This window comes from Elephas maximus, chromosome 3 (assembly GCF_024166365.1).
Source record: "Elephas maximus indicus isolate mEleMax1 chromosome 3, mEleMax1 primary haplotype, whole genome shotgun sequence".
NCBI lineage: Eukaryota > Metazoa > Chordata > Mammalia > Proboscidea > Elephantidae > Elephas > Elephas maximus.
In genome coordinates this window covers 9,649,439-9,674,237 of record NC_064821.1, presented here as the reverse complement: position 1 = coordinate 9,674,237, position 24,799 = coordinate 9,649,439, and the positions used below count along the sequence as shown (strand labels likewise).

Genomic DNA, 24,799 nt, shown 5'->3' with positions numbered 1-24,799 from the left:
AGGGACCAGTCCCTGGGAAAGGACATCATGCCTGGAAAAGTAGAGGGACAGTGAAAAAGAGGAAGACTGTCAGTGAGGTAGACTGACACAGTGGCTACAACGATGGGCTCAAGCATAACAATTTTGAAGATGGTGCAGGACCAGGCAATGTTTCCTTCTGTAGTACACAGGGTCACTGAGTTAGGACTGACTCAATGGCACCTAACAACAACAACAACCTTTCTGGGAGCAGCCGGTTGGGATCATCTGCCAACCTTTCTGTTAGTAACTAAGCACTTAACCACGGCACCACCAGGGCTCCTTTGGGTTCAAGTGCTGGCACTGCCACTCCTTATGGGACTGTTTTTTTTTTTTTTTTTTTGTCCTTTAGATGAAGGTTTACAGAACAAACTAGATTCTCATTAAACAGTTATTACACATACTGTTTTGTGACTGGTTACCAACCCCACGACATGTCAACACTCTCCCTTCTCAACCCTGGGTTCCCTCTTACCAGCCTTCCTGTTCCCTCCTGCCTCCTAGTCCTTGCCCCTGGGCTGGTGTGCCCCTTTAGTCTTGTTTTGTTTTACGGGTCTGTCTAATCTTTGGCTGAAGGGTGAACCTTAGAAGTGGCTTCATTACTGAGCTAAAAGGGTGTCCAGGGGCCATACTCTTGGGGTTTCTCCAGTCTGTCAGGTTAAGCTGATCTTTTCTTGTGAGTTAGAATTTTGCTCTACATTTTTCTCCAGCTCTGTCTGGGACCCTTTATCATGATCTCTATCAGAGCAGTCAGTGGTAGTAGCCAGGCACCATCTAGAATGGACTCAGCCTGGTGGAGGCTGTGGTAGTTGTGGTCCATTAGCCCTTTGGACTATTCTTTCCCTTGTGTCTTTAGTTTTCTTCATTCTCCCTTGCTCCCAGTGGGGTGAGACCAGTGGAGTATCTTAGATTACCTCTCACAAGCTTTTAAAGCCCTTCTGGGACTATCTTGGGGAAGGACTTCCACTCGCTGAGTCTGTAAAGTGGAGGTGATGACAGGACCCCCTCCCAGGGAGACCATGAGGAGTCCACCAGAACTCGGTGAGTGCCGAGGAGGGGAGAGGGGTGGATGCAATGGGTGAGGCTGAGCCCCCCCTCCCCCACGCCCAGATCCCACTCACTTCTTGTACTCTTGGACCACCAGGTAGAGGATGTGGAAGGCAATGCTGTTGAGGGCGTAGGCATTGACAGTGGGCCGCAGGAAGGACAGGAAGGTGCTGATCACGGTGAGGATGATGACCAGGCGAGTGAACTGGAGCCTGGGTGCAGTGGCATCATTAGGGTCAGTGTCACCCAGTGTAGTCACTCATGGTGTCATGTCACCCCTCCCCTCCACGGACCTCCTCCCACACCAGACCATACAGGATCCTTAGTAATGTTTTTTGTACTAACGTTACTTGTAAATCGTAATTCCTGTATGTCACTCCTTCTTTTCCTTTAATTACTATTTCATTCTCAAAAAAGTTATTGGCGTAGGCTCGTGAATACTGTTTGCCACAATATTGTAGCTAAAACACCGGAAGATTTGACAGAATCAGTGACCATAAAAATGCCAGCAGCAAAGAGAGCAACAGAGGGTGCTTGTAGTGTGTGCAGGTGAAACCACGTGATTCTAAGCATCATTGTACCTGGGTAATAATGACGGCTCTGATGGGGGGAGAGGTGTATTAGATGGTTCAAAAAGTAAATTAGCATAGAGTTTTGGCCTTGTAGGTATATCCATACATGTAAGCTGGGCTTACAAAAAATGTTTTTGTTGTTATAACTACAAGGACGTTTTTATGGATATTTTCATGTCACCCCCTCTGACAGCATCACCCAGTGAGGTCCACACCCCCCGAAGCCCCCTCTCTGAGTGATGCCATTACCTGGGGGGAGAGGGGCTCAGCTGCGGGCAGGGTCTGATGGAGACCTTATGGCAGAGGTGGATGAGAAAAGGGCTCAGAAAAGAGTCTGGAGGTTTCCACATGGGCTCAGGAGAGGGTCCTGGTGGGCCCAGAGGATCAGATGAACAGCCCCAGGAGTGCAATAGGGCTCAGGTAGGGTCAGGAGAGGGGCATATGGGGGGGCTTAGTCAGGAGAGGGTCCCAGGGGCCCCAGGAGAGTCAATGAAGGGTCCCAGGGAGCCAAGTAAGTTCAGGTAGGGAACTCAAAGGAGCCCAGGAGAGCTCAGAGGAGGGTCCTTGGGCCCAGGGAAGGTTGGTGGGGGTGCTAGGGGAGCTCAGAGGAGGGACCTCGGGCCAGGAGCGATGAGTGGGTGTCAGGAAAGGGTTCCTGGAGACCCAGGAGGGATTGAGGAAGAATTACAGGAATCCCAGAGGGATCAGTGGGAGGGTCCTGGAAGTCCCAGGTGGGTCAGGCAGTGTCAGAAAAGGGTCCCAGGGCACTGAGACAGACTCAGGGAAGGGAGGGGTTCCAGCGAGCTAAGTAGATGCACAGGATGGGCCCTGAGGGCCCAGGCAGGGTCAGGAGAGAGGCTCAGGGGACCTGGGGGGGATTAGTCAGGTCAAGAGAGTAGCCCAGGGGACCTAGGAAGATCAGATGAAAGATTCAAGGCAGCCCAGGTGAGGTTCCAACTAAGGGGCCCAGGTAGGCTCAGGAAAGGGGTCCCTGCAGCTCAGGTGAACTTAGGCATGGGGTCCCAAGGCTCCCAAGGGGGCTCAGACAGCCTGGGGAAGGTTCCAGGCTACCCAGGTGGGTGTGGTGGAAGAAGTCCAGGGGTCCCAAGTGCACTCAGGGGAGGAGACCCTGGGATGCAGGTGAACTGAGGCATAAGGTCCTGGGTAGGCTCAAGGGAGAAGGCCAGGGGTCCTAAGAGAGTTCAGGGGAGGGAACCTTAGGGGTCCAGGTGGGGCAGTCAGGGAGGGGTCTGAGGTGGTGTAGGCATGGGGTCCTGGGATTCCCAGGTAGGCTCAGGCAGGGTCAACAGAGTGCTCAGCCCCACTTGTCCAGATGGCCAGCCCCCTCCACACCTGTTCTCCCTGAGGAAGGCGGGGAAGTAGCAGCGGGGCATCCAGATGCTGTAGCCACTGGCCAGCAGCCACAGGATGGCGATCTCATCCAGCAGCTGGCCCAGGAAGCTGAGTGTCATGTGGAAGTACATGGAGAAGAGGCCTGCAGCAGAGGTGAGGGTCGGCGGTCAGGGAGCCGTCTGCCCCCCCACTGCCCACCGTCACAGCCCCACCTACCTGTAACCATGAAGAGGATACTGACGCTGTGGACGTAGAGGGAACGTCTCTGGGCGTAGGGGTGCATCAGGAACATCATAAGAGGCCCAAAGATGAGGAAGGTGACATTGCTGAACTGAGGGCAGAGGAAACACGGGAAGAAGGGTGTCAGAAGGGGGAGGCAGAAGCAGGTGCCCCTCTGTCCAAACCCTCACAGGCATTGGCCAGTTGGTCACCTCTCAGCTTTTAGGCAATTAATCAGCCCAGGGTTTGTCATTTACCTGGCACCCATTCACCTGTCAATTATTCACCTGTCAACTATTCACCCATCAGCCATTCCCCTAACATTCATTCACCTGTTGGCCATTAACCTGCCAACCATTCACCCATCAACCATTCACCCGTCAGTCATTCACCCATCATCTGTTTACCTGTCAGCCATTCATCTGTCAACTAGTCACCTGTCAGCCATTCACTGGTGTTTTAGACTGGGTTCTCCAGAGAAACAAAACCAGTGAAGCATATACATATACATATCCAGAGACAGATTTATCTCAAGGAAATGGCCCACACAGTTGTAGAAGCTGGCAAGTCCCAAGTCCACGGGTCAGGAGTCAGGCTGGAGGCTTCTCCTGGCTTACATAGCTGCAGGGGCTGACAATCCCACAATCAGCAGGTCAGAGAGCAGGGTGCTGGCTCATGGACTGTGGAGGTTGATAAATTCCAAGATAGGCAGGCAGTACGGCAGGCCGCTGGCTCAAGTCTCAAGAACTGGAGGTCAGAAGATGATGAGCCAGATGCAGGATCCAGAGCAAGGAAAAGCCAGTAAGCTTTGCAAGAATGTCCATATATTGGGTGGAGGCCATACCCCTGAAAAAACTCCCTTTACAACTGATTGGCTGATCATATCATGTAGGTGATTACATTATATTATATTATGTTATGTTTGTTATGTTATGTTGTGTTGTGTTGTGATGTGATGTGATGTGATGTGATGTGATGTGATGTGATGTGATGTGATGTGATGTGATGTTACATAATTGCCAAACCACTGAGAATCATGGCCCAGCCAAGTTGACACACAGACTTAACCATCACAGCGCACCCCTTGTCAACTGGCACTTTTACACATCTCCTTAAACCACATACAATCTCTAAATAAAGAAATTACAAAGTTATATTGTGCCTAACACAATACACCTAACATGTGTACAACCAAAAACTCACTAGCTCTGTTTACATACATACTTGAAGAAAACAAAAATATTTGATGCTCACATACAAGGAAGGAATACTTATAACAATTATAGTCCTCATTTCTGCAGCTGGTCATGTGGTCATAACTGGTATTTAGAATTGCCTTCTTCTACCACCCATTCTGTATTCCCTTTGCTATCAGCAAGCACCTCAGCTGGTGGTACTTCGCCTGGTGGAGTGACGGAAATCTTCATTCTTGAAGAGTCTGGGCCATTAGTAATCAAGTTGGAATTGCGTTGCTGTAGTTTTTCATCGGCTTTAATCACAGGGCATGGTAGTACTGAGAGATGTCCTAAAGAATCTCCTGTATTCCAGACATACCCTTCTTTACCTCCATTACGTAACATCAATCTGATTTCCCCTTCATAATCAGGATGGATCACACCAGCCAATACGGTACCTCTGTTCTTTGCCTATTGATTCAGAGGCATGAGGAGCCCAAAGTGTACAGGTGGCATCCTTAACTTCCATTTCAATAGAATCAGTGTTGTATCTCCTGGTGGTATCGTTCCTCCTTTTGGAACTAAGACCTCTAGACCCACAGAACATAGGGTCACGGGACAGGAAGTAAAAATTTTGCAAGTGGGTCACTAGAGGTAATAATGAGTGGTACCACTTCCATTTCCAACCCTTGATTCCTGGACCCATGAATCCTGGCTATTAGAGAAATAGCACCATATATCGCCCACTAGTTTAAAGCATATAAAGCCTCCTAGAGAACATTGCCCCAACCCTGAGTGGTACTGCCACCCAGCTGATGCCATCATTGTGTCTTTAGAAGGCCATTCCATTGTTCTATCAAGCCAGCTGCTTCAGGATGATGGGGAACACGGCAAGGCTGGTGAATTCCATGAGTATGGGCACATTGCCACACTTCATTTGCTGTGAAGTGAGTCCCTTGATCCAAGGCAATGCTGTGTGGGATACCATGATGGTTGTCTTAGTTATTTAGTGCTGCTATAACAGAAATACCACAAGCGGATGCCTTCAACAAAGTTTATTCTCTCATAGTTTAGTAGTCTAGAAGTCCAAATTCAGGGTGTCAGCTCCAGGGGAAGGCTTTCTCTCTCTGTCAGCTCTGGAGGAAGGTCTTGTCATCAATCTTCCTCTGGACCAGGAGCTTCTTGGTGCAGGAAACCCGAGTCCAAAGGACGTGGCCTTCCCCTGGTACTACTTTCTTGATGGTATGAGGTCCCCATGTCTCTCTGCTCATTTCTTTCTTTTATATCTCAGAAAGACTGGCTTAAATTGTAGATTAATCTTGTAGATTGAGTCTGCCGCTAATCCCATCTCATTAACATCATAAAGATAGGATTTACAACACACAGGAAAATCACATCAGATGACAAAATGGTGGACAATCACACAGTATTGGGAATCGTGACCTAGCCAAGTTGACAGATATTTTGGGGGGACACAATTCGATCCATGACAATGGTGGATAAGGCATTCTGTAAGTCCACGGATGGTACTTTTGGCAGAAACATTGTGTGCAAGGAAGGCAAATCCATATCCAGAGTCAGTGTCTATTCCAGTAAGAATCCAGGTTGCTGGCTGACCACCCTGAGAATGGCAGAGGCCTGGGCAGTGTTTTGTTCTGTTGTACGCAGGGTCGTTATGAGTCAGAGCTGGCTCGACGGCACCTAACAACAACATAACTCCTTGAATGAAGGGTAGGCTGGGTCACCTTGAAGAAGGACCCTGCTACACTGCCAAATATTTATACAGTTAATCTTTCTGCCAGCCTTCCCCTAAAGGAATCTATGGCTTTTTATGAGAATGTCTGTTCGTTGGTAAAAAGGAAATAATCAGACTTTTGGGGGGATTACAGCATACTGGCTCTGAACAGACATTACTTCCAGGAGACACAAAACATCACTGTGGCCCACCAGTTGGAGTGGGGGTGTATGGAGGTCAGGTTATTAATGGAGTCTTCGCCCAGTTTCATCTCACAGTTTCCAGTGGGACACTGAATCCATTCTGTAATGATTGCCCCAGTTCCAGAACGCACAACTGGAAGAGATACACTCAGCAACTCTTAGAAACTCCACTTTGGATCACTGACAAGTGGGGTAATGGCTATTGTCTTAGGTATCTAGCGATGCTATATATAACAGAAATACCACAAGTGGATGGCTTTAACAAAGAGAAATTTATTATTTCACAGTCTGGTAGGCTAGAAGTCCAAATTCAGGGCATCAGCTGCAGGGGAATGATTTCTCTGTCTGTTCTGGAGGAAGGTCCTTGTCATCAATCTTCCCCTGAACTAGGAGCTTCTCCACGCAGGAACCCCGAGTCCAGAGGACTCACTCTGGTCCCAGTGCTTCTTTCTTGGCGATATGCGGTCCCCCCTCTCTGCTCACTTCCCTTTCCTTTTATCTCTTGTAAGATAAAAAGTGGTGCAGACCACACCCCAGGGAAACTCCCTTTATATTGGCTCAGGGATGTGACCTTAGTAGGGGTGTTACAATCCGACCCTAATCCTCTTTAATATAAAATTACAATCACAAAATGGAGGACAACCACACAATACTGGGAATCATGGCCTAATCCAGTTGACATATTTTGGAGGGACACAGTTCAATCCATGACAGCTATTATGGTAGGAAAAGCTAAATGGAAGCCATTAGAACTGCCCCTATCTAGGAAAATAGTAAACCAAAAGCAATACCACCTTCTTGGAGGGATTGCAGAGATTACTCCCACCATCAAGGACTTGAAGGATGCAGGGCTGGTGACTCCCATCACATCCAAGTTCAACTCGCCTATATTGCCTGTGCAAAAAGGAGACGGATCTTGGAGAATGACCGTGTATTATTGTAAACTTAACCAGGCATTGACTCCACTTGCAGCTACTGTTCCAGTTATGGTTTCATTGTTTGAACAAATTAATTCATCTCCTGCTACCTGGTGTGCAGCTATTGATCTGGCCAATGCCTTTTATTCAATTCTGCTTTCTAAGGAACACCAGAAGTAGTTTGCCTTCAGCTGGCAAGGCCAGAAATACACTTTCAGTGTCCTACCTCAGCAGTATATTGAATCACTTCTAGGGAGCATTTTGACTGTACTTCTTCCAAGACAGAGTTTCTCATTCTTCTGGAAGTCCATGGTATACTCCATATTCTTCACCAACACCGTAATTCAAATGTATCAACTCTTCTTTGGTCTTCCTTATTCATTCTCCAGATTTTGCAAACGTACGAGGCGATTGAAAATACCATGGCTTGGGTCAGGAGCACCTTAGTCCTCAAAGTGACATATTTGCTTTTTAACACTTTGAAGAGGTCTTTTGCAGCAGATTTGCCCAATGCAAATGGGGAAGGGATTGAAGTTGTCAAATATTTCATTTTACTTGGATTCACAATCAACACCCATGGAAGCAACAGTCAAGAAATCAAAAGACATACTGTATTGGGCAAATCTAACTACTAAAGGAATTAAATTTATAATTTTGAAATTTCTGAAGAAAAAATTTTCAGACCCAGATGGCGTCCTGGAAAATCCTACCAAATGTTTAAAGAGCAATTAACTCCACTTCTACACAAGCTCTTCCGGAAGACACTTCCCAACTCATTTTACGATGCTAGTATTATCCTGATATCAAAACCAAAGACAGCGCACACACACACATAAACTTTCACCTGTTTTTGCAAATAAAGTTTTATTAGGACACAGCCGTGCCTATTGGTTTACAAATTGTTTATGACTGCTTTCAGAATAGCAGAGCTGAGTAGCGGTAATAGAGACCATCTGGCCCGCAGAGTTGAAAATATTTACTACTTGGCCCTTCAAGAAAAAGTTTGCTGACCCCTGCTCTAAAGTGGCGAGTCCCTGAGTGGTGCAAACAGTTAAGCACTTGGCTACTAACCAAAAGATTGGAGGCTCAAGTCACTTTGAAACAAAAGCCTGGAAATCTGTTTCCAAAAAATCAGCCACTGAAAACCCTAAGAAGCGCAGTTCTACTCCGACACATGAATCGGAATTGACTCAATGGCAAGTGAGTTTTTTTGTTGTTGTTGTTTTAGTTCTTTTTGGCCTGAAGCTGCACTGTCCAATATGGCAGCCATGAGCCGCATGTAGCCATGGAGCGCTGGAAATGTGGCTAGTGTGTCCGAGGAATTGAATCTTTAATTTTATTTAATTTACATTTAAGTTTAAAACTGTTACCAGATTCAGTCATTGTATGAAACTCTGGCCAATGAGACAAGAGGGAAGACCTGATGTGGGGCTTCTGGGAAAGTTCTCTCTCTTGAAGTCAGGCCCAATAAAGAGGACTTTGGACTTTATGGCAATGTTTGAGATGTGGCAGCCGTCTTGTGACCATGAGGAGGCATAGTTAAGAGCAAAAACAAACACTCGAGGGCAGCAGTTCTCAAACTTTTTTAGTCTCGAGACCCTTTTATATTCTTAAAAAGTATCGAGGCCCCCAAAGAGCTTTTGTTTATGCGATTACATCTATAGAGATTGACCGCATTAGAAGCTGAAATGGAGAATTCTTAATTTTCACGAATCTACAAGGACACATGCCCTCGGCCATCAGAGAGATGATGTCATTACGTGCCACGTAGCCTCTGGAGGACTCCATTGTATCCCCATGAGAGAATAAGAGTGAAAAAGGCAAATGAAATTATTATGAAAATAGTTTTGACCTCAAGGAACCCTGAAAGAGTCTTGGGGACCCAGGGGTCCCTGGACTATCTTTTGATAACCCCTACTTTTGGGATATTATTGTTGTTGTTAGTTGCCATCAAGATGATTCCAACTCATGGTGACCTCACATGTGCAGAGCAGAACTGTGCTCCGAGGGTTTTCAAGGCCGTGATCTTTTCGAAGCAGATCTCCAGACCTGTCTTCCAAGGCACCTCTGGGTGGGTTTGAACCATCAACCTTTCAGCTAGTAGTTGAGTGCTTAACTATCTGCACCAGGGATTCCTACTCTAGGGACAGCAGAGCAGAAAGATGCAAAGAACCAAGGAGTTATTGTTGATGGTGTTGTCGAGCCACTGAGTTAACTTATTTTGGAAACATCTACCTCCAGACTTCCTTTTTTATTTTTTTTAATAAGATGTTGTCCTTTTTATTTAAGCCACTTTTAGTTGGTTTTTTTATTTGAGACCAAAGCATCCCAATTAACGGGCTGTGGAATCCAGGTGGCATGGGATTGAATCCGGGCTACCTTACTCACTACCTGTGAAGCCTTGAGAAGGTAACCTACATGCCTAACCCTCCATCACTCTATATGTGTGTCTTAGTCATCCACTGCTGCCATAACAGAAATACCACAAGTGGATTGTTTTAACAAAGAGAAATTTATTTCTTCACAGTAAAGTAGGCTAAAAGTCCAAGCTCAGGGTGTCAGCTCCAGGGGAAGGTTTTCTCTCTCTGTCAGCCTTCTCATTAATCTTCCCCCAGACTAGGAGCTTCTCAGGTATAGGGACCCTGGGCCCGAAGAACACGCTCTGCTCCTGCTGCTGCTTTCTTGGTGATATGAGGTCCCCAATTCTCTGCTTGCTTCCCTTTCCTTTTATCCCTTGAGAGATAAAAGGTGGTGCAGACCACATCCCAGGGAAACTCCCTTTACCTTGGATTGGGGTTGTGATCTGGGTAAGGGTGGTACAATCCCACCCTAATCCTCTTTAACATAAAATTATAATCACAAAATGGAGGACAACCACGGGATACTGGGAATCATGGCTTAACCAAGATACACACATTTTTGGGGGGACATAATTCAATCCATGCCAATGTGAAATATGGATAATGCCATCTACCTCTTAGTGGTGTTAACCCAAAAGGTCCCTAGGCCTCCCTAACCTAGGTGCACAGTAAAGATCACAGAAACATTTACACCAGTATTTCAATGGCTCAAAGCCCCAAACTACTCATACAGGATTTCAGGTCCCCTCAAATCTCCCCCAGAGATGGCTGGGTCACAAGAGATGTCTCACGCTAGCTCAGAAACAAGTGTTTACATGGTCTTCTTCTGCACCTACTGACTTGTAGACAGCTAACTTGTTTACTAGGAGTCCCTGGTGGCACAAATGACTAAGCATTGGGCTACCAACCAAAAGGTTGGCAGTTCAAACCCACCCAGAGGCACCTTGGAAGTAAGGTCTGGCAGTCTACTTCTGAAAAGCCACAGCCTTGAAAACTCTATGTAAAATTCTACTCTGTACATGTGAGGCCATTGTCACAATCGACTCGAGGGCAACTAAGGACAAGAACAGTTTGATTATCCAATTACACTCTTCCGCCCCTCAATCTTCCCCTTGCAAAAGTCTCTTCAGTTGCCTGCGTCCCATTTTAGAAGGCGAAGAAATAGCATCCTATTAACTAGGGTTCTTTGTTACTTCTCAGAATCCTGGTCTTAAAGATGCTGACTCAAAAATACAGAGTGCAATGTCAGTGTGAGGAAATCACTTGTCCAATTCAAGGTCAGTTTTCATGAACCTAGATACTAGGTGCCTGGACAGGTTCAACAGGCAGGCGACTTTCCGATTCTGCGACAGTTATGGCTCGTTGTTAGTTGCTGTCGCGTTGACTCCAACTGAAGGTGACATTATGTATAACAGAACAAAACATTGCCTGGTCCTGCACCATCTTCATGATTGTTGGTATGCTCGAGTACATCGTTGCAACCACTGTGTATTTTGAGTACCTTCCAACCCAGAGGGCTCATCTTTCAGCACTCTATGGGAGGATAGTCTAATCAATAAATAACCACTACAGTTCTGGTCTGCAATTCTCTCTCCTCAGTGGTCCAAGGGCCGGCAGTGGAGCCACTCCAACCCCTCTTTGAGTGTCTTCTCACCCTGTGTCTCTGCCTCGGGAGCCTCCATCTGTGCTGGCACACACACTCCCCCCAAAAAACCCAACCTTCCCTCTTTCTTCAGCCCAATGCCCAAAACCGGTGGGCACATCAACACATGGCCAAAGATGCCAAGTCAACCAGTTGGCCAAACTCTAAAGTCTCCATTTAAAACATCCCCAGGGATCCTGTAAATGAAATCCAAACTCTTAAACTTGACTTATGAACTCTCTCTGCAGTTTTATAAACTCCACCTCTCTCCACCTTCGAGTCTATAATAACCTAGATGGAAGGAGTAGCTCAGTTCCTCCAAATGAGCCCTATTCACTCTTACCACTTACCTCCAGGACTTTGCACATGGTATTCCCTTTGCCTGGGACTCTCCCTCCCTATTTGCCCGTCTTTGAAAGGCCAACACCTACTCTGTCTTTTTCCTGGGTGTCACCTTCTCCGTAAAGCCTGCCCAATCCCCCAAGACAAGGCCAGGTAGCCTTCCTTTGTGCCCTTATCTTCCCATTTCCCTACCACTTGTCCTGCGGTACCATCACTGTCTGGCTCTCCTGCTAAGCTTCAAGGGCAGTGTTATGGATTGAATTGTGTCCCCAAAAAATATATGTTGTAAATCCTGACTCCTGTGCATGTACAGCTCTGGTGGCACAGTGGTTAAGAGCTTGGCTGCTAACCAAAAGGTCAGCAGTTCAAATCCACCAGCTGCTACTTGGAAACCCTATGCGGCAGTTCTACTCTGTCCTTTTGGGTCACTATGAGTCAAAATCCACTCGATGGCAGTGGGTTTGTTTTTTTTTAACGCATGTGGATATAATCCCATCTGGGAACAGGGTTTTCTTCGTTATGTTACCAAAAACAAACAAATAGAAAAAGCTCTTTGCGTTGATTTGATTCTGCTTTATCACAACCCTATAGGACAGGGTAGAACTGCCCCATAGGGCTTCCAAGGTTGGCGCTCTGGTGGCCCAGTGGTTAAGAGCTACGGCTTCTAACCAAAAGGTCGGCAGTTCAAATTTACTGGCCACTTCCTGGAAATCCTATGGGGCAGTTCTACTCTGTCCCATAAGGTTGCTATGGGTTGGAATCGACTCGAAGGCAATGGGGAATCTTTTCGGAAGCAGACTGCCACATCTTTCTCCCAAGGAGCAGCTGGTGAATTTGAATTGCCGACCTTCTGGCTGGCAGCCAAGCAGTTAAGCACTGCACCACTGTTCTGTTTTAAGAAGGCCATATCAACGTAGGGTGTGTCTTAAGACAATCACTTTTGGAATAAAAAAGAGTAGCTTAGGCACAGAAACAAAAACGGGGGAAGATTGTTGCCATGTGGACTCGGCCAAGGAATCAAGGAACAGAAGCTGAAAGAAACAAGGGCCTTCCCCCAGAGCCAACAGAGAGAGAGAGAGAGAGAGACTTCCCCTAGAGCTGGTGCCCTGAATTTGGATTTCTCGCCTGCTAAACTGTGAGGAAATAAACTTCTGCTCATGAAAGCTACCCACATGTGGTATTCTGTTATAGCAGCACTAGGAGACTGAGCCGGCAGGGACTGTGTCTTCCCCATTCTCCACTCCGCCCTCGGGAACCAAGATATAGCAGGTGCTCAATAAATATTTACTGTTGGCCAGATTGCAACTCAGGCTCGGACAGATCAAATGTTTCACACATGTGTGAAAATGAAAAGACTTGGCAAACACATAGAATATTCTAGAAAAATGACACTATGTTTGTTACTTTTTCATCTTCTGGCTACACATCTTAACAGAGGTTGTTTCTAACCCTTGAACACCCCGCAAGTCTGACTTTCTAGTTCTTGTTTGGCCACAAGGAGACTTGAGTCTCAGAGAGGTGAAGTGACTTCTCTGAGGTTGCACAGCATGGTAGGACTCCAAAGCTTGCTTTCATTCCCTGCCTTGGAAGATGGTAGGACTGGGTAGGCAGTGATGGTTAGTAGGGGGTTGTCCAAAGGATAATGGTGTGGTTGAACAACATAATTGTCATAGATTGAATTATGTCCCCCCGAAAATGTATCATCTTGGTTAGGGCTTGATTCCCAGTATTTTGTGGTTGCCCTCCATTTTGCAATTACAATTCTATGTCAAAGAGGATTAGGGTGGGATTGTAACACCCTTACCCAGGTCACATTCCTGATTCAGAGTAAAGGGAGTTTCCCTGGGGTGTGGCCTACACCACCTTTTATCTCTCAAGAGATAAAAGGAAAAGGAAACAAGTAGAAAGTTGGGGACCTCATACCACCAAGAAAGCAGCATCAGGAGTAGAGCGCGCTCTTTAGACCCAGGGTCCCTGAGCCTGAGAAGCTCCTTGACCACAGGAAGATTGAGGACAAGGACCTTCCTCCAGGGCCAAGAGAGAGAAAAAGCCTTCCCCTGGAGCAGACACCCTGAATTTGGACTTTCAGCCTACTTTACTGTGAGGAAATACATTTCTCCTTTGTTGAAGCCGTCTATTTGTGGTATTTCTGTTACAGCAGCACTAGATGACTCAGACAATGATAAACATGGTTAAAAAAAAAAAAGGTTAATGTCACTTAATTGTGCGTGTGAAAAATCATGAAATGGTAAATGTTTTGTTTCATATTATGTTTATCACCATTTTAAAACATTACATTAAGAAGAAATAACCATGTGGATTTTACAGCTTTTTGTACAGATAACATTTACAACATGGTGTTATTCCATTAAAATAATGAATAAAATATTACTCAGCCATAAAAAGAAATGAAGTCCTGATGGACGAACCTTGAAAACATCATGCTGAGCGAAATAAGTCAGTCAGTCACAAAAGGACAAATACCTCACTTATGTGAAATAAGAAAAAACTTGGAAACCAAAGATTATTAGTGGTTACCTGGTGGTGCAGTGATTGAGTGATCCAGCTGCTAACCAAAAGGTCGGCAGTTGAAATCCACCAGCTGCTCCTTGGAAACTCAATGGGGCAGTTCTACTCTGTCCTCTAGGGTCACTATGAGTCAACAGAAAGATGGCAATTAGGGTTTTTTAGGGATGGGAGGGAGGGGAAGGGGGAGTTTTTGCTTGGGGGCATTGAGGTTATGTTAGTATTAATGGTGGTGGAATAATTTGGAACAGGGTAACAAGAACGGTCGTACAACCCGAAGAATGTTATCAGTGTTTCTGAAGTGTACATGCAGAAATTGTTGGATTGTTTTGTTGTGTATATTTTTACCACAATAAAAAAGAGAGAGAGAAATGAATGATTATTTGTCTTAGGGATTTTAGAAGGGTCACTATGAGTTGGAATGGGTTTGGTTTGCAACACTTAGCAACTGGTAACGCCAGTAGCCAGTTGCCACCAAGTCCACCCTGACTCCCGACCCATGAGTGTCAGGGTAGAGCTGGGCTCTGTAGGACAGGTGCCTCATAAGAAAGGCCCAGTGATCTGCTTCCAAAAACTCAGCCACCGAAAACCCTGTGGAGCACAGTTCTACTCTGACACACATGGGGCTGCCATGAGTCGGGGCGGACTCCGTTACTCCAAGTGTGGAGAGCAGCAGAACCAGGGCAGATCTCAACAAGGCTCCTGAGTTCTCAGAATGAGGGCAGAGTGGCGGGTGGGGTCCTGTCCTGTGTCCCAGCCTGTGATTAATGGGCCCCAGCTGGCTCCGGAGCCTCTGATAGCATCGGAGACTGCCCCGGTGCCAGGGTCTCCCTCCCTGCCCTCCAGGGTGGGCCCCCACATTTCTCAGCTACTCACCTCGCCCAAGTTGGGAGCGGCACCTACCTGGAATTGTGCCCACAGCCAGCCCGGCCCTGACCTTGAACACAGCTGACTGGACTCCCTGGGTCCCCGCCCAATCAGGTGATTTCACAGCTTGTTTTCTTTCTCTCTCTCTTTCTTTCCTGTCTGTTTTCCTTCCTTCCTCCCACCCTCCCTCCTTTCTTTCTTTTCTTCCTTCCATCCTTCCTCCTTTCTCCTTCCTTCCTTCCTCCCTTCTTTCTTTCCTTCCCTCCCTTTCCCTTCTCTTCCTTCCCTCCTCCCTCCCTCCCTTCTTCTTTCTTTCTATGGTGTGATGGATCACTTTTGTGTGCCCTTTCCCACCATGGTCTTGTAACTCCCACCCAGGTGATAGGTAGGAATATGCAAATAGCGTAACTGTGGCCCACCAAGGGGATTGGTCAGTTTTGTCTTCAAACAAAGCCAGTTCCAGAGCAGAGAGAGGACCTACGACCACCAAGGAAGAAGAGCCAGGAATGGAGAGCGTATCCTTTGGACCCGGGATCCCTGGGCTGAGAAGCTCCCGGAACTAGGAGACAGGGAGAGAGAGAGCTGTAAGCCCAGAGAGAAGCGGTGGCAGAAGAGACCAGCACGAGACCTCGCGGTGGGCTTCCTGGACCATGACGCTAGAAAGCAGAGTGCCTGGGATGCCTCTGGGGACTTGCTGACAGGAGCTAAAAGAGCTTTGAAACACCCGCCTGAGCAGGGCAGAGGGCTAGGGCCAGAGAGAAGTGTGCCTGAGAGGACAGCTGAGAAGAGGCTGTCCTGATGGAAGAACTACATCCTGAGTGTTCCGGAGCCTGAATTGTAACCTGTTGCTTCCCTAATAAACCCCGTAACTGAATATGGTCTGTGAGTTCTGTGTGGCCATTGCAAGGAATTATCAAAGCCAATAGAGAAGCATAGAGTGCCATGGGAGGGAGAGCTGGTGTCAGAATTGGTAAAGATGGCAGAGAGAGGAGGCATATCTGACCTCTGCCTCATTGGAATCAGCCTTGGGCTGTTGACCTTGATTCTCCTTCCCCCTTATGAAATTAAAGGAGGTCAGACACCACCCCCAGGCCATTTTTACTGTTTCTTTTATTTCTTTCTCTCTCTCATTCCTTTCTTTCTTCCTTCCTTCCTTTCCTCCCTCCCTCCCTTCCTTCTTTCTTTCTGTCTCTCTCTTTCTCTCTTTCTTTTCTCTCTTCTTTCTCCCTCCTTCCCTTCCTCTCTCTCTCTCAATGGAGAGTCAATGAGAATTAAGGGCCACGAGGGCAGTTTTGCCTGTTGTGTTCACTGCTGGGAGCCCAGGGTCTAGATCAGTGCCTGGCACACAGTGGGGGCTTAGCAACTTTTTGTTGAAAAGAACACGTGCAAACGATACATATAAAGAACAAATGCACGTGCCGGCACGTGTGCTGTCACGGCGGTGGAGGTGCTATGATTCTGGAAGTGTTTGTGGCTTGGTCACCACGACCCAGCAGAGCATCTGGCAGATACGTGACTCAACAGCTGGTACTGGAAGAAGGGAGGGGGAGCACCAGAAAGAAGGAGGAAGGGATGGAGGGAGAGAAGAAGGGAGGGAAGAATTGAGGGACAGAGGGAGGGAGGAATGGAGGAAGGAAGGAGGGAGGGAGGGAGGGAGGGAGGGAGGGAGGGAGGGAGGGAGGGAGGGAGGGAGGAAGGAAGGAAGGAAGGAAGGAAGGAAGGAAGGAAGGAAGGAAGGAAGGAAGGAAGGAAGGAAGGAAGGAAGGAAGGAAGGAAGGAAGGAAGGAAGGAAGGGAGGGGAAGAGGGACAGGAAGAAAAAAGAAAAGAAGGAAGGAGGAAATAAATGAGGGAGGGGGAAGAGAGGGAAGATGGACAGAAGGAAGAAGGAGGAAAGAGGGAGGGAGAGAGATTGAGCTGAACTGACCCTCCGTCTCAGCTTGGCTTTCATCGACCCCAGTCGTTTGCGCTGAAAGCCCAGCCCTCACCGCAACACACACGCTCACACACACACACACACTCATACATTCACACTTACTCAAATATACTCATACATGCCCACACTCCCACACACGCTCACACTCCCACACTGTTACACACACACACACACAGAGAGCTTCTCTCCCACCCCCCGAATCATTGCAAGATTCTATTTCTTCATTTCCTGATTGTTTATTGTCCCCCCATCCCCCTTGGACTGTGACCTCCGTGAGGACAGGAGACACATGTGTTCTATTCTGCCCCTGTCACCCTGGGCACCCAGTAGGAGCTCAGGGAAAATGTGTCCAATCAATCATGAACACCACAGAACACACCCTTTTTCTTCCTCCTTGTTGCCGAAACTCAAACCCAACCCCCTGGTGCCTGGCTGTCACCCATCAGGGGCACCCACCTTGCATCCATTCAACACGTGCTCACGAACGTTGGTGCTGGGCCAAGGGCACCAGCCACAGCCCCTTCCCATAGAAGACTCACTTACATGAATCAAGATGCATGTAGTTAACTGTTAATCGCTTAGTAACTGAATGGCCTCGTAGGGTTGTGGTTAAGGGAGAGGTTCAAGGGACCAGAGGCTCTTATAGTGTTCGGGAACTTGTACTTTATATGCTGTGCAACCTTGGGAAGGAAACTTACCTTCTCTGAGCCTTTATCTCCCCATCTGCAAAATGGGAAAGATAAGAGTACCTACTTTATAGAGTAGCTATAAAAACTACAGTAAAGTGCTATTTATTAAATAAAATTAATAAATGTCACTTTCTCATCTCTTTGTGCTATCTTATATATATTACATATGTTGGCAAAGAATACTGATTATACCATGGACTGCCAGAAGAACGAATAAATCTGTCTTGGAAGAAGTACAGGCAGAATGCTCCTTAGAAGCAAGGATGGCGAGACTTCGTCTCCTGTACTTTGGAAATGTTATCAGGAGGGACCAGTCCCTGGAGAAAGATATCATGCTTGGTAAAGTAAAGGGTCAGCAAAAAAGAGGAAGACCTTCAATGAAATGGATTGATATAATGGCTACAGCAGTGGGCTCAAACGTAGCAAAGATTGTGAGGGTGGCGCAGGACTGGGCAGTGTTTCGTTCTGTTGTACGTGGGGTCGCTATGCGTTGGAACTGACTCGACACACCTAACAACAACATATTGCTGTTGTTGGGTACCGTCAAGTCGATTTTAGACTCATAGTGGCCCCACGTGACAGAGCAGAACTGCCCCGTAGGGTTTTCTAGACCATAATCTTTAGGGAAGGGGATCTCCAGGTCTTTCTCCTGTGGAGCTGCTGGTGGGTCAGAACCTTCCGGTTAGCAGCCCAACACTTAACTGTTGTGCTCCTTTCTAACAATATCAGCCTCAATATATTCAATGCTTGGGATGTGCCAGGAGCTCTGTGTGTGTGTGTTTTATATCTCTATTTTTTAAATTCAAGATACAATTCACATAATATTCACCCTTTAAAAAAAAATTCACCCTTTTAAAGTGTACACTTTAGTGTTTTTAGTACATATGTAAAGTTGTGCGACCATCACCACTATCTAGTTCAGGACATTTTCTTCATCCCAATAAGAAACCCTGTACCCACTGTTATGGACTGAATTGTGTCCCCAAAAAATATGCAATGTAAATCCTAACCACTATACCTGTGGTCATCATCCTATTTGGGAATGGGTTTTCTCTGTCATGTTAAGAGGCCATATTAGTGTAGGGTGTGTGGTTTTTTTTAAACCATTTTTTAAAATTGTCCTTTAAGTTAAAATTTACAATTCAAGTCAGTTTCTCATACAAAAACTTACACATACAATGGCAATGGGTTTGGTTTTTTTTTGTTGTTGTTGTTTTATCTAGTTAATGAATACCCCTCTCCTTCCCTCCTCACACTCATAAACATCGAAAAGTGTTTTCTTCTGTGTTTAAACCTTTTCTTGAGTTCTTAAATAGTGGTCTCATACAGTGTTTGTCCTTTTGCGACTGACTAACTTCACTCTTTGCTGGTTAACTTCACTCAGCACAATGACTTCCAGGAAACCCTAATGGCGTAGTGGTTAAGTGCTACGGCTGCTAACCAAAAGGTCAGCAGTTCGAATCCACCAGGAGCTCCTTGGGAAATCTCTGGGGCAGTTCTACTCTGTCCTATAGGGTCACTATGAGTAGGAATCAACTCGACAGCAATGGATTAATGCCTTCCAGATTCATCCATGTTATGAGACATTTCATGGATTCATCATTGTTCTTTATCATTGCATAGTATTCCATTATGTGAATACACCATAATTTGTTTATCCATTCATCTGTTGATGGGCACCTTGGTTGTTTTCATCTTTTTGCTATTGTAAACAGTGCTGCAATGAACATGGGTGTGCATGTATCTGTTTGTGTAGAGGCTCTTATTTTTCTAGGATATATTCCAAGGAGTGGGATTGCTGGATCGTATGGCAGTTCTATTTCTAGCTTTTTAAGGAAGTGCCAAATTGATTTCCAAAGTGGTTGTACCGTTTTACATTCCCACCAGCAGTGTATAAGTGTTCCAGTCTCTCCACAACCTCTCCAACATTTATTATTTTGTAGTTTTTGGATGAGTGCTACCCTTGTTGTGGTGAGATGGTATCTTATTGTAGTTTTGATTTGCATTTCTCTAATGGCTAATGACCGTGAGCATTTCCCATGCATTTGTTAGACATTCCCGCCTGAATGTCTTCTTTGGTGAAGTGCCTGTTCATATCCTTTGCCCATTTTTTAATTGGGTTATTTGTCTATTTGTTGTTGAGGTTTTGCGGTATTGTAGATTTTAGAGATTAGATGCTGATTGGATTTGTTGTAGCCAAATTTTTTTTCCCAGTCTGTAGGTAGTCTTTTTACTCTTTTGGTAAAGTCTTTGGATGAGCAGAAATGTTTGATCTTTAGGAGCTCCCAGTTATCTAGTTTCTCTTCTGGCGTTTGTGCATTGTTAGTGATGTTTTTTACACTGTTTATGCCATGTATTAGGGCTCCCAGCACTGCCCCTATTTTTTTTCCATGATCTTTATCATTTTAGATTTTATATTTAGATTTTTGATTGATTTTGAGTTAGTTTTTGTGCATGGTGTGAGGTATGGGTCTTGTTCCATTTTTTTGCAGGTAGTATTTATCCAGTTATGCCAGCACCATTTGTTAAAGAGACTGTCTTTTTCCCCATTTAATGGACTTTGGGCATTTGTAAAATATCAGCTGCTCATAAGTGGATGAATTTACGTCCGGATTCTCAATTCTGTTCCATTGGTCTATGTATCTGTGTTTGTACCAGTATCAGGCTGTTTTGGCTACTGTGGCAGTATAATAGGTTCTAAAATTGGGCAGTGTGAGGCCTTCCGCTTTGTTCTTTACTTATTCAGGGCCTCTTCCCTTTCCATATGAAGTTGGTGATTTGTTTTGCTATCTCATTAAAAAAAATGTCATTGGACAGAAAGGGCCACATGAACCAGCAACTACATCATCCTGAGACCAGAAGAACTAGATGGTGCCCAGCTACAACCGATGACTGCCCTGACAGGGAACACAACAGAGAACCCCTGAGGGAGCAGGAGAGCAGTGGGATGCAAACCCCAAATTCTCATAAGACCAGACTTAATGGAGTGACTGAGACTAGAAGGACCCCGGTGGTCATGGCCCCCAGACCTTCTGTTGGCCCAGGAAAGGAACCACTCCCAAAGTCAACTCTTCAGACATGGATTGGACTGGACAATGGGTTGGAGAGGGATGGTGGTGAGGAGTGAGCTTCTTGGATCAGGTGGACACTTGAGACTATGTTGGCATCTCCTGCCTGGAGGGGAGACAAGAGGGTGGAGGGGGTAGAAGCTGGTGAAATGGACACGAAAAGAGAGAGTAGAGGGAGAGAGCAGGCTGTCTCATTAGGGGGAGAGTAATTGGGAGTGTGTAGCAAGGTGTATATGGGTTTTTGTGTGAGAGACTGACTTGATTTGTAAACTTTCTCTTAAAGCACAATAAAAATTATTTTAAAAAATGTCATTGGAATTTGGATCAGGATTGCATTGTATCTATAGATCATTTTGGGTAAAATTGACATTTTCACAATGCTGAGTCTTCCTATCCGTGAGAAGGTATGTCTTTCCACTTATGTAGGTCTCTTTTGGTTTCTTTTTTTTTTTTTTTTTTTTTTTTTTTTTTTTATAATAACTTTTATTAAGCTTCAAGTGAACGTTTACAAATCCAATCAGTCTGTCACATATAAGTTTACATACATCTCACTCCCTACTCCCACTTACTCTCCCCGTCTTGAGTCAGCCCTTTCAGTCTCTCCTTTCTTGACAATTTTGCCGGCTTCCCTCTCTCTCTATCCTCCCATCCCCCCTCCAGACAAGAGTTGCCAACACAATCTCAAGTGTCCACCTGATATAATTAGCTCACTCTTCATCAGCGTCTCTCTCCCACCCGCTGACCAATCCCTTTCATGTCTGATGAGTTGTCTTCAGGGATGGTTCCTGTCCTGTGTCAACAGAAGGTCTGGAGAGCATGACCGCCGGGATTCCTCCAGTCTCAGTCAGACCATTAAGTTTGGTCTTCTTATGAGAATTTGGGGTCTGCATCCCACTGCTCTCCTGCTCCCTCAGGGGTCCTCTGCTGAGCTCCCTGTCAGGGCAGTCATCGATTGTGGCCGGGCACCAACTAGTTCTTCTGGTCTCAGGATGATGTAGGTCTCTGGTTCATGTGGCCCTTTCTGTCTCTTGGGCTCTTAGTTGTCATGTGGGCTTGGTGTTCTTCATTTTCCTTTGCTCCAGGTGGGTTGAGACCAATTGCTGCATCTTAGATGGCTGCTTGTTAGCATTTAAGACCCCAGACACCACATTTCAAAGTGGGATGGAGAATGATTTCATAATAGAATTATTTTGCCAATTGACTTAGAAGTCCCCGCAAACCATGTTCCCCAGACCCCCGCGCTTGCTCCGCTGAGCTTTGAAGCATTCATTTTATCCCGGAAACTTCTTTGCTTTTGGTCCAGTCCAATTGAGCTGACCTTCCATGTATTGAGTATTGTCTTTCCCTTCACCTAAAGCAGTTCTTATCTACTGATTAATCAATAAAAAAACCCTCTCCCACCCTCCCTCCCTCCCCCCCTCGTAACCACAAAAGTATGTGTTCTTCTCAGGTTTACTATTTCTCAAGATCTTATAATAGTGGTCTTATACAGTATTTGTCCTTTTGCCTCTGACTCATTTCGCTCAGCATAATGCCTTCCAGGTTCCTCCATGTTATGAAATGTTTCAGAGATTCGTCACTGTTCTTTATCGATGCATAGTATTCCATTGTGTGAATATACCACAATTTATTTACCCATTCATCCGTTGATGGACACCTTGGTTGCTTCCAACTTTTTGCTATTGTAAACAGAGCTGCAATAAACATGGGTGTGCATATATCTGTTTGTATGAAGGCTCTTGTATCTCTAGGGTATATTCCGAGGAGTGGGATTTCTGGGTTGTATGGTAGTTCTATTTCTAACTGTTTAAGATAACGCCAGATAGATTTCCAAAGTGCTTGTACCATTTTACATTCCCACCAGCAGTGTATGAGAGTTCCAATCTCTCCGCAGCCTCTCCAACATTTATTATTTTGTGTTTTTTGGATTAATGCCAGCCTTGCTGGTGTGAGATGGAATCTCATCGTAGTTTTAATTTGCATTTCTCTAATGGCTAATGATCGAGAGCATTTTCTCATGTATCTGTTGGCTGCCTGAATATCTTCTTTAGAGAAATGTGTGTTCATATCCTTTGCCCACTTCTTGATTGGGTTGTTTGTCTTTTTGTGGTTGAGTTTTGACAGAATCATGTAGATTTTAGAGATCAGGCGCTGGTCGGAGATGTCATAGCTGAAAATTCTTTCCCAGTCTGTAGGTGGTCTTTTTACTCTTTTGGTGAAGTCTTTAGATGAGCATAGGTGTTTGATTTTTAGGAGCTCCCAGTTATCGGGTTTCTCTTCATCATTTTTGGTAATGTTTTGTATTCTGTTTATACCTTGTATTAGGGCTCCTAGGGTTGTCCCAATTTTTTCTTCCATGATCTTTATCGTTTTAGTCTTTATGTTTAGGTCTTTGATCCACTTGGAGTTAGTTTTTGTGCATGGTGTGAGGTATGGGTCCTGTTTCATTTTTTTGCAAATGGATATCCAGTTATGCCAGCACCATTTGTTAAAAAGGCTGTCTTTTCCCCAGTTAATTGACACTGGTCCTTTGTCAAATATCAGCTGCTCATACGTGGATGGATCTATGTCTGGGTTCTCAATTCTGTTCCATTGGTCTATGTGTCTGTTGTTGTACCAATACCAGGCTGTTTTGACTACTGTGGCTGTATAATAGGTTCTGAAGTCAGGTAAGGTGAGGCCTCCCACTTTCTTCTTCTTTTTCAGTAGTGCTTTGCTTATCCGGGGCTTCTTTCCCTTCCATATGAAATTGGTGATTTGTTTCTCTATCCCCTTAAAATATGACATTGGAATTTGGATCGGAAGTGCGTTAAATGTATAGATGGCTTTTGGTAGAATAGACATTTTTACTATGTTAAGTCTTCCTATCCATGAGCAAGGTATGTTTTTCCACTTAAGTATGTCCTTTTGAATTTCTTGTAGTAGAGCTTTGTAGTTTTCTTTGTATAGGTCTTTTACATCCTTGGTAAGATTTATTCCTAAGTATCTTATCTTCTTGGGGGCTACCGTGAATGGTATTGATTTGGTTATTTCCTCTTCGGTGTTCTTTTTGTTGATGTAGAGGAATCCAAGTGATTTTTGTATGTTTATTTTATAACCTGAGACTCTGCCAAACTCTTCGATTAGTTTCAGTAGTTTTCTGCAGGATTCCTTAGGGTTTTCTGTGTATATAATCATGTCATCTGCAAATAGTGATAACTTTACTTCTTCCTTGCCAATCCGGATACCTTTTATTTCTTTGTCTAGCCTGATTGCCCTGGCTAAGACTTCCAACACGATGTTGAATAAGAGCGGTGATAAAGGGCATCCTTGTCTGGTTCCCGTTCTCAAGGGAAATGCTTTCAGGTTCTCTCCATTTAGAGTGATATTGGCTGTTGGCTTTGCATAGATGCCCTTTATTATGTTGAGGAATTTTCCTTCAATTCCTATTTTGGTAAGAGTTTTTATCATAAATGGGTGTTGGACTTTGTCAAATGCCTTTTCTGCATCAATTGATAAGATCATGTGGTTTTTGTCTTTTGTTTTATTTATGTGATGGATTACATTAATGGTTTTTCTGATATTAAACCAGCCTTGCATACCTGGTATAAATCCCACTTGATCAGGGTGAATTATTTTTTTGATGTGTTGTTGGATTCTATTGGCTAGAATTTTGTTGAGGATTTTTGCATCAATGTTCATGAGGGATATAGGTCTATAATTTTCTTTTTTTGTAATGTCTTTACCTGGTTTTGGTATCAGGGAGATGGTGGCTTCATAGAATGAGTTGGGTAGTATTCCGTCATTTTCTATGCTTTGGAATACCTTTAGTAGTAGTGGTGTTAACTCTTCTCTGAAAATTTGGTAGAACTCTGCAGTGAAGCCGTCCGGGCCAGGACTTTTTTTTGTTGGGAGTTTTTTGATTACCGTTTCAATCTCTTTTTTTGTTATGGGTCTATTTAGTTGTTCTGCTTCTGAATGTGTTAGTTTAGGTAGGTAGTGTTTTTCAAGGAATTCATCCATTTCTTCTAGGTTTTCAAATTTGTTAGAGTACAATTTTTCATAATAATCTGAAATGATTCTTTTAATTTCATTTGGTTCTGTTGTGATGTGGTCCTTCTCATTTCTTATTCGGGTTATTTGTTTCCTTTCC

At 45.1% G+C, this 24,799-nt stretch overlaps 1 protein-coding gene across 1 annotated transcript in view; it reads right to left on the bottom strand.

Moving 5' to 3' along the window:
* ACER1 (alkaline ceramidase 1) overlaps positions 1–24,799 on the bottom strand; it is a 93,985-nt gene that overhangs the window by 3,892 nt on the left and 65,294 nt on the right. Inside the window, exons 4-6 of the mRNA XM_049875206.1 lie at positions 3,207–3,321; positions 2,991–3,132; positions 1,140–1,277 (exon numbers count right to left, since the gene is read on the bottom strand). Coding sequence (XP_049731163.1) covers positions 1,140–1,277; positions 2,991–3,132; positions 3,207–3,321 — 395 coding nt within the window. The remainder of the gene's footprint in view (positions 1–1,139; positions 1,278–2,990; positions 3,133–3,206; positions 3,322–24,799) is intronic.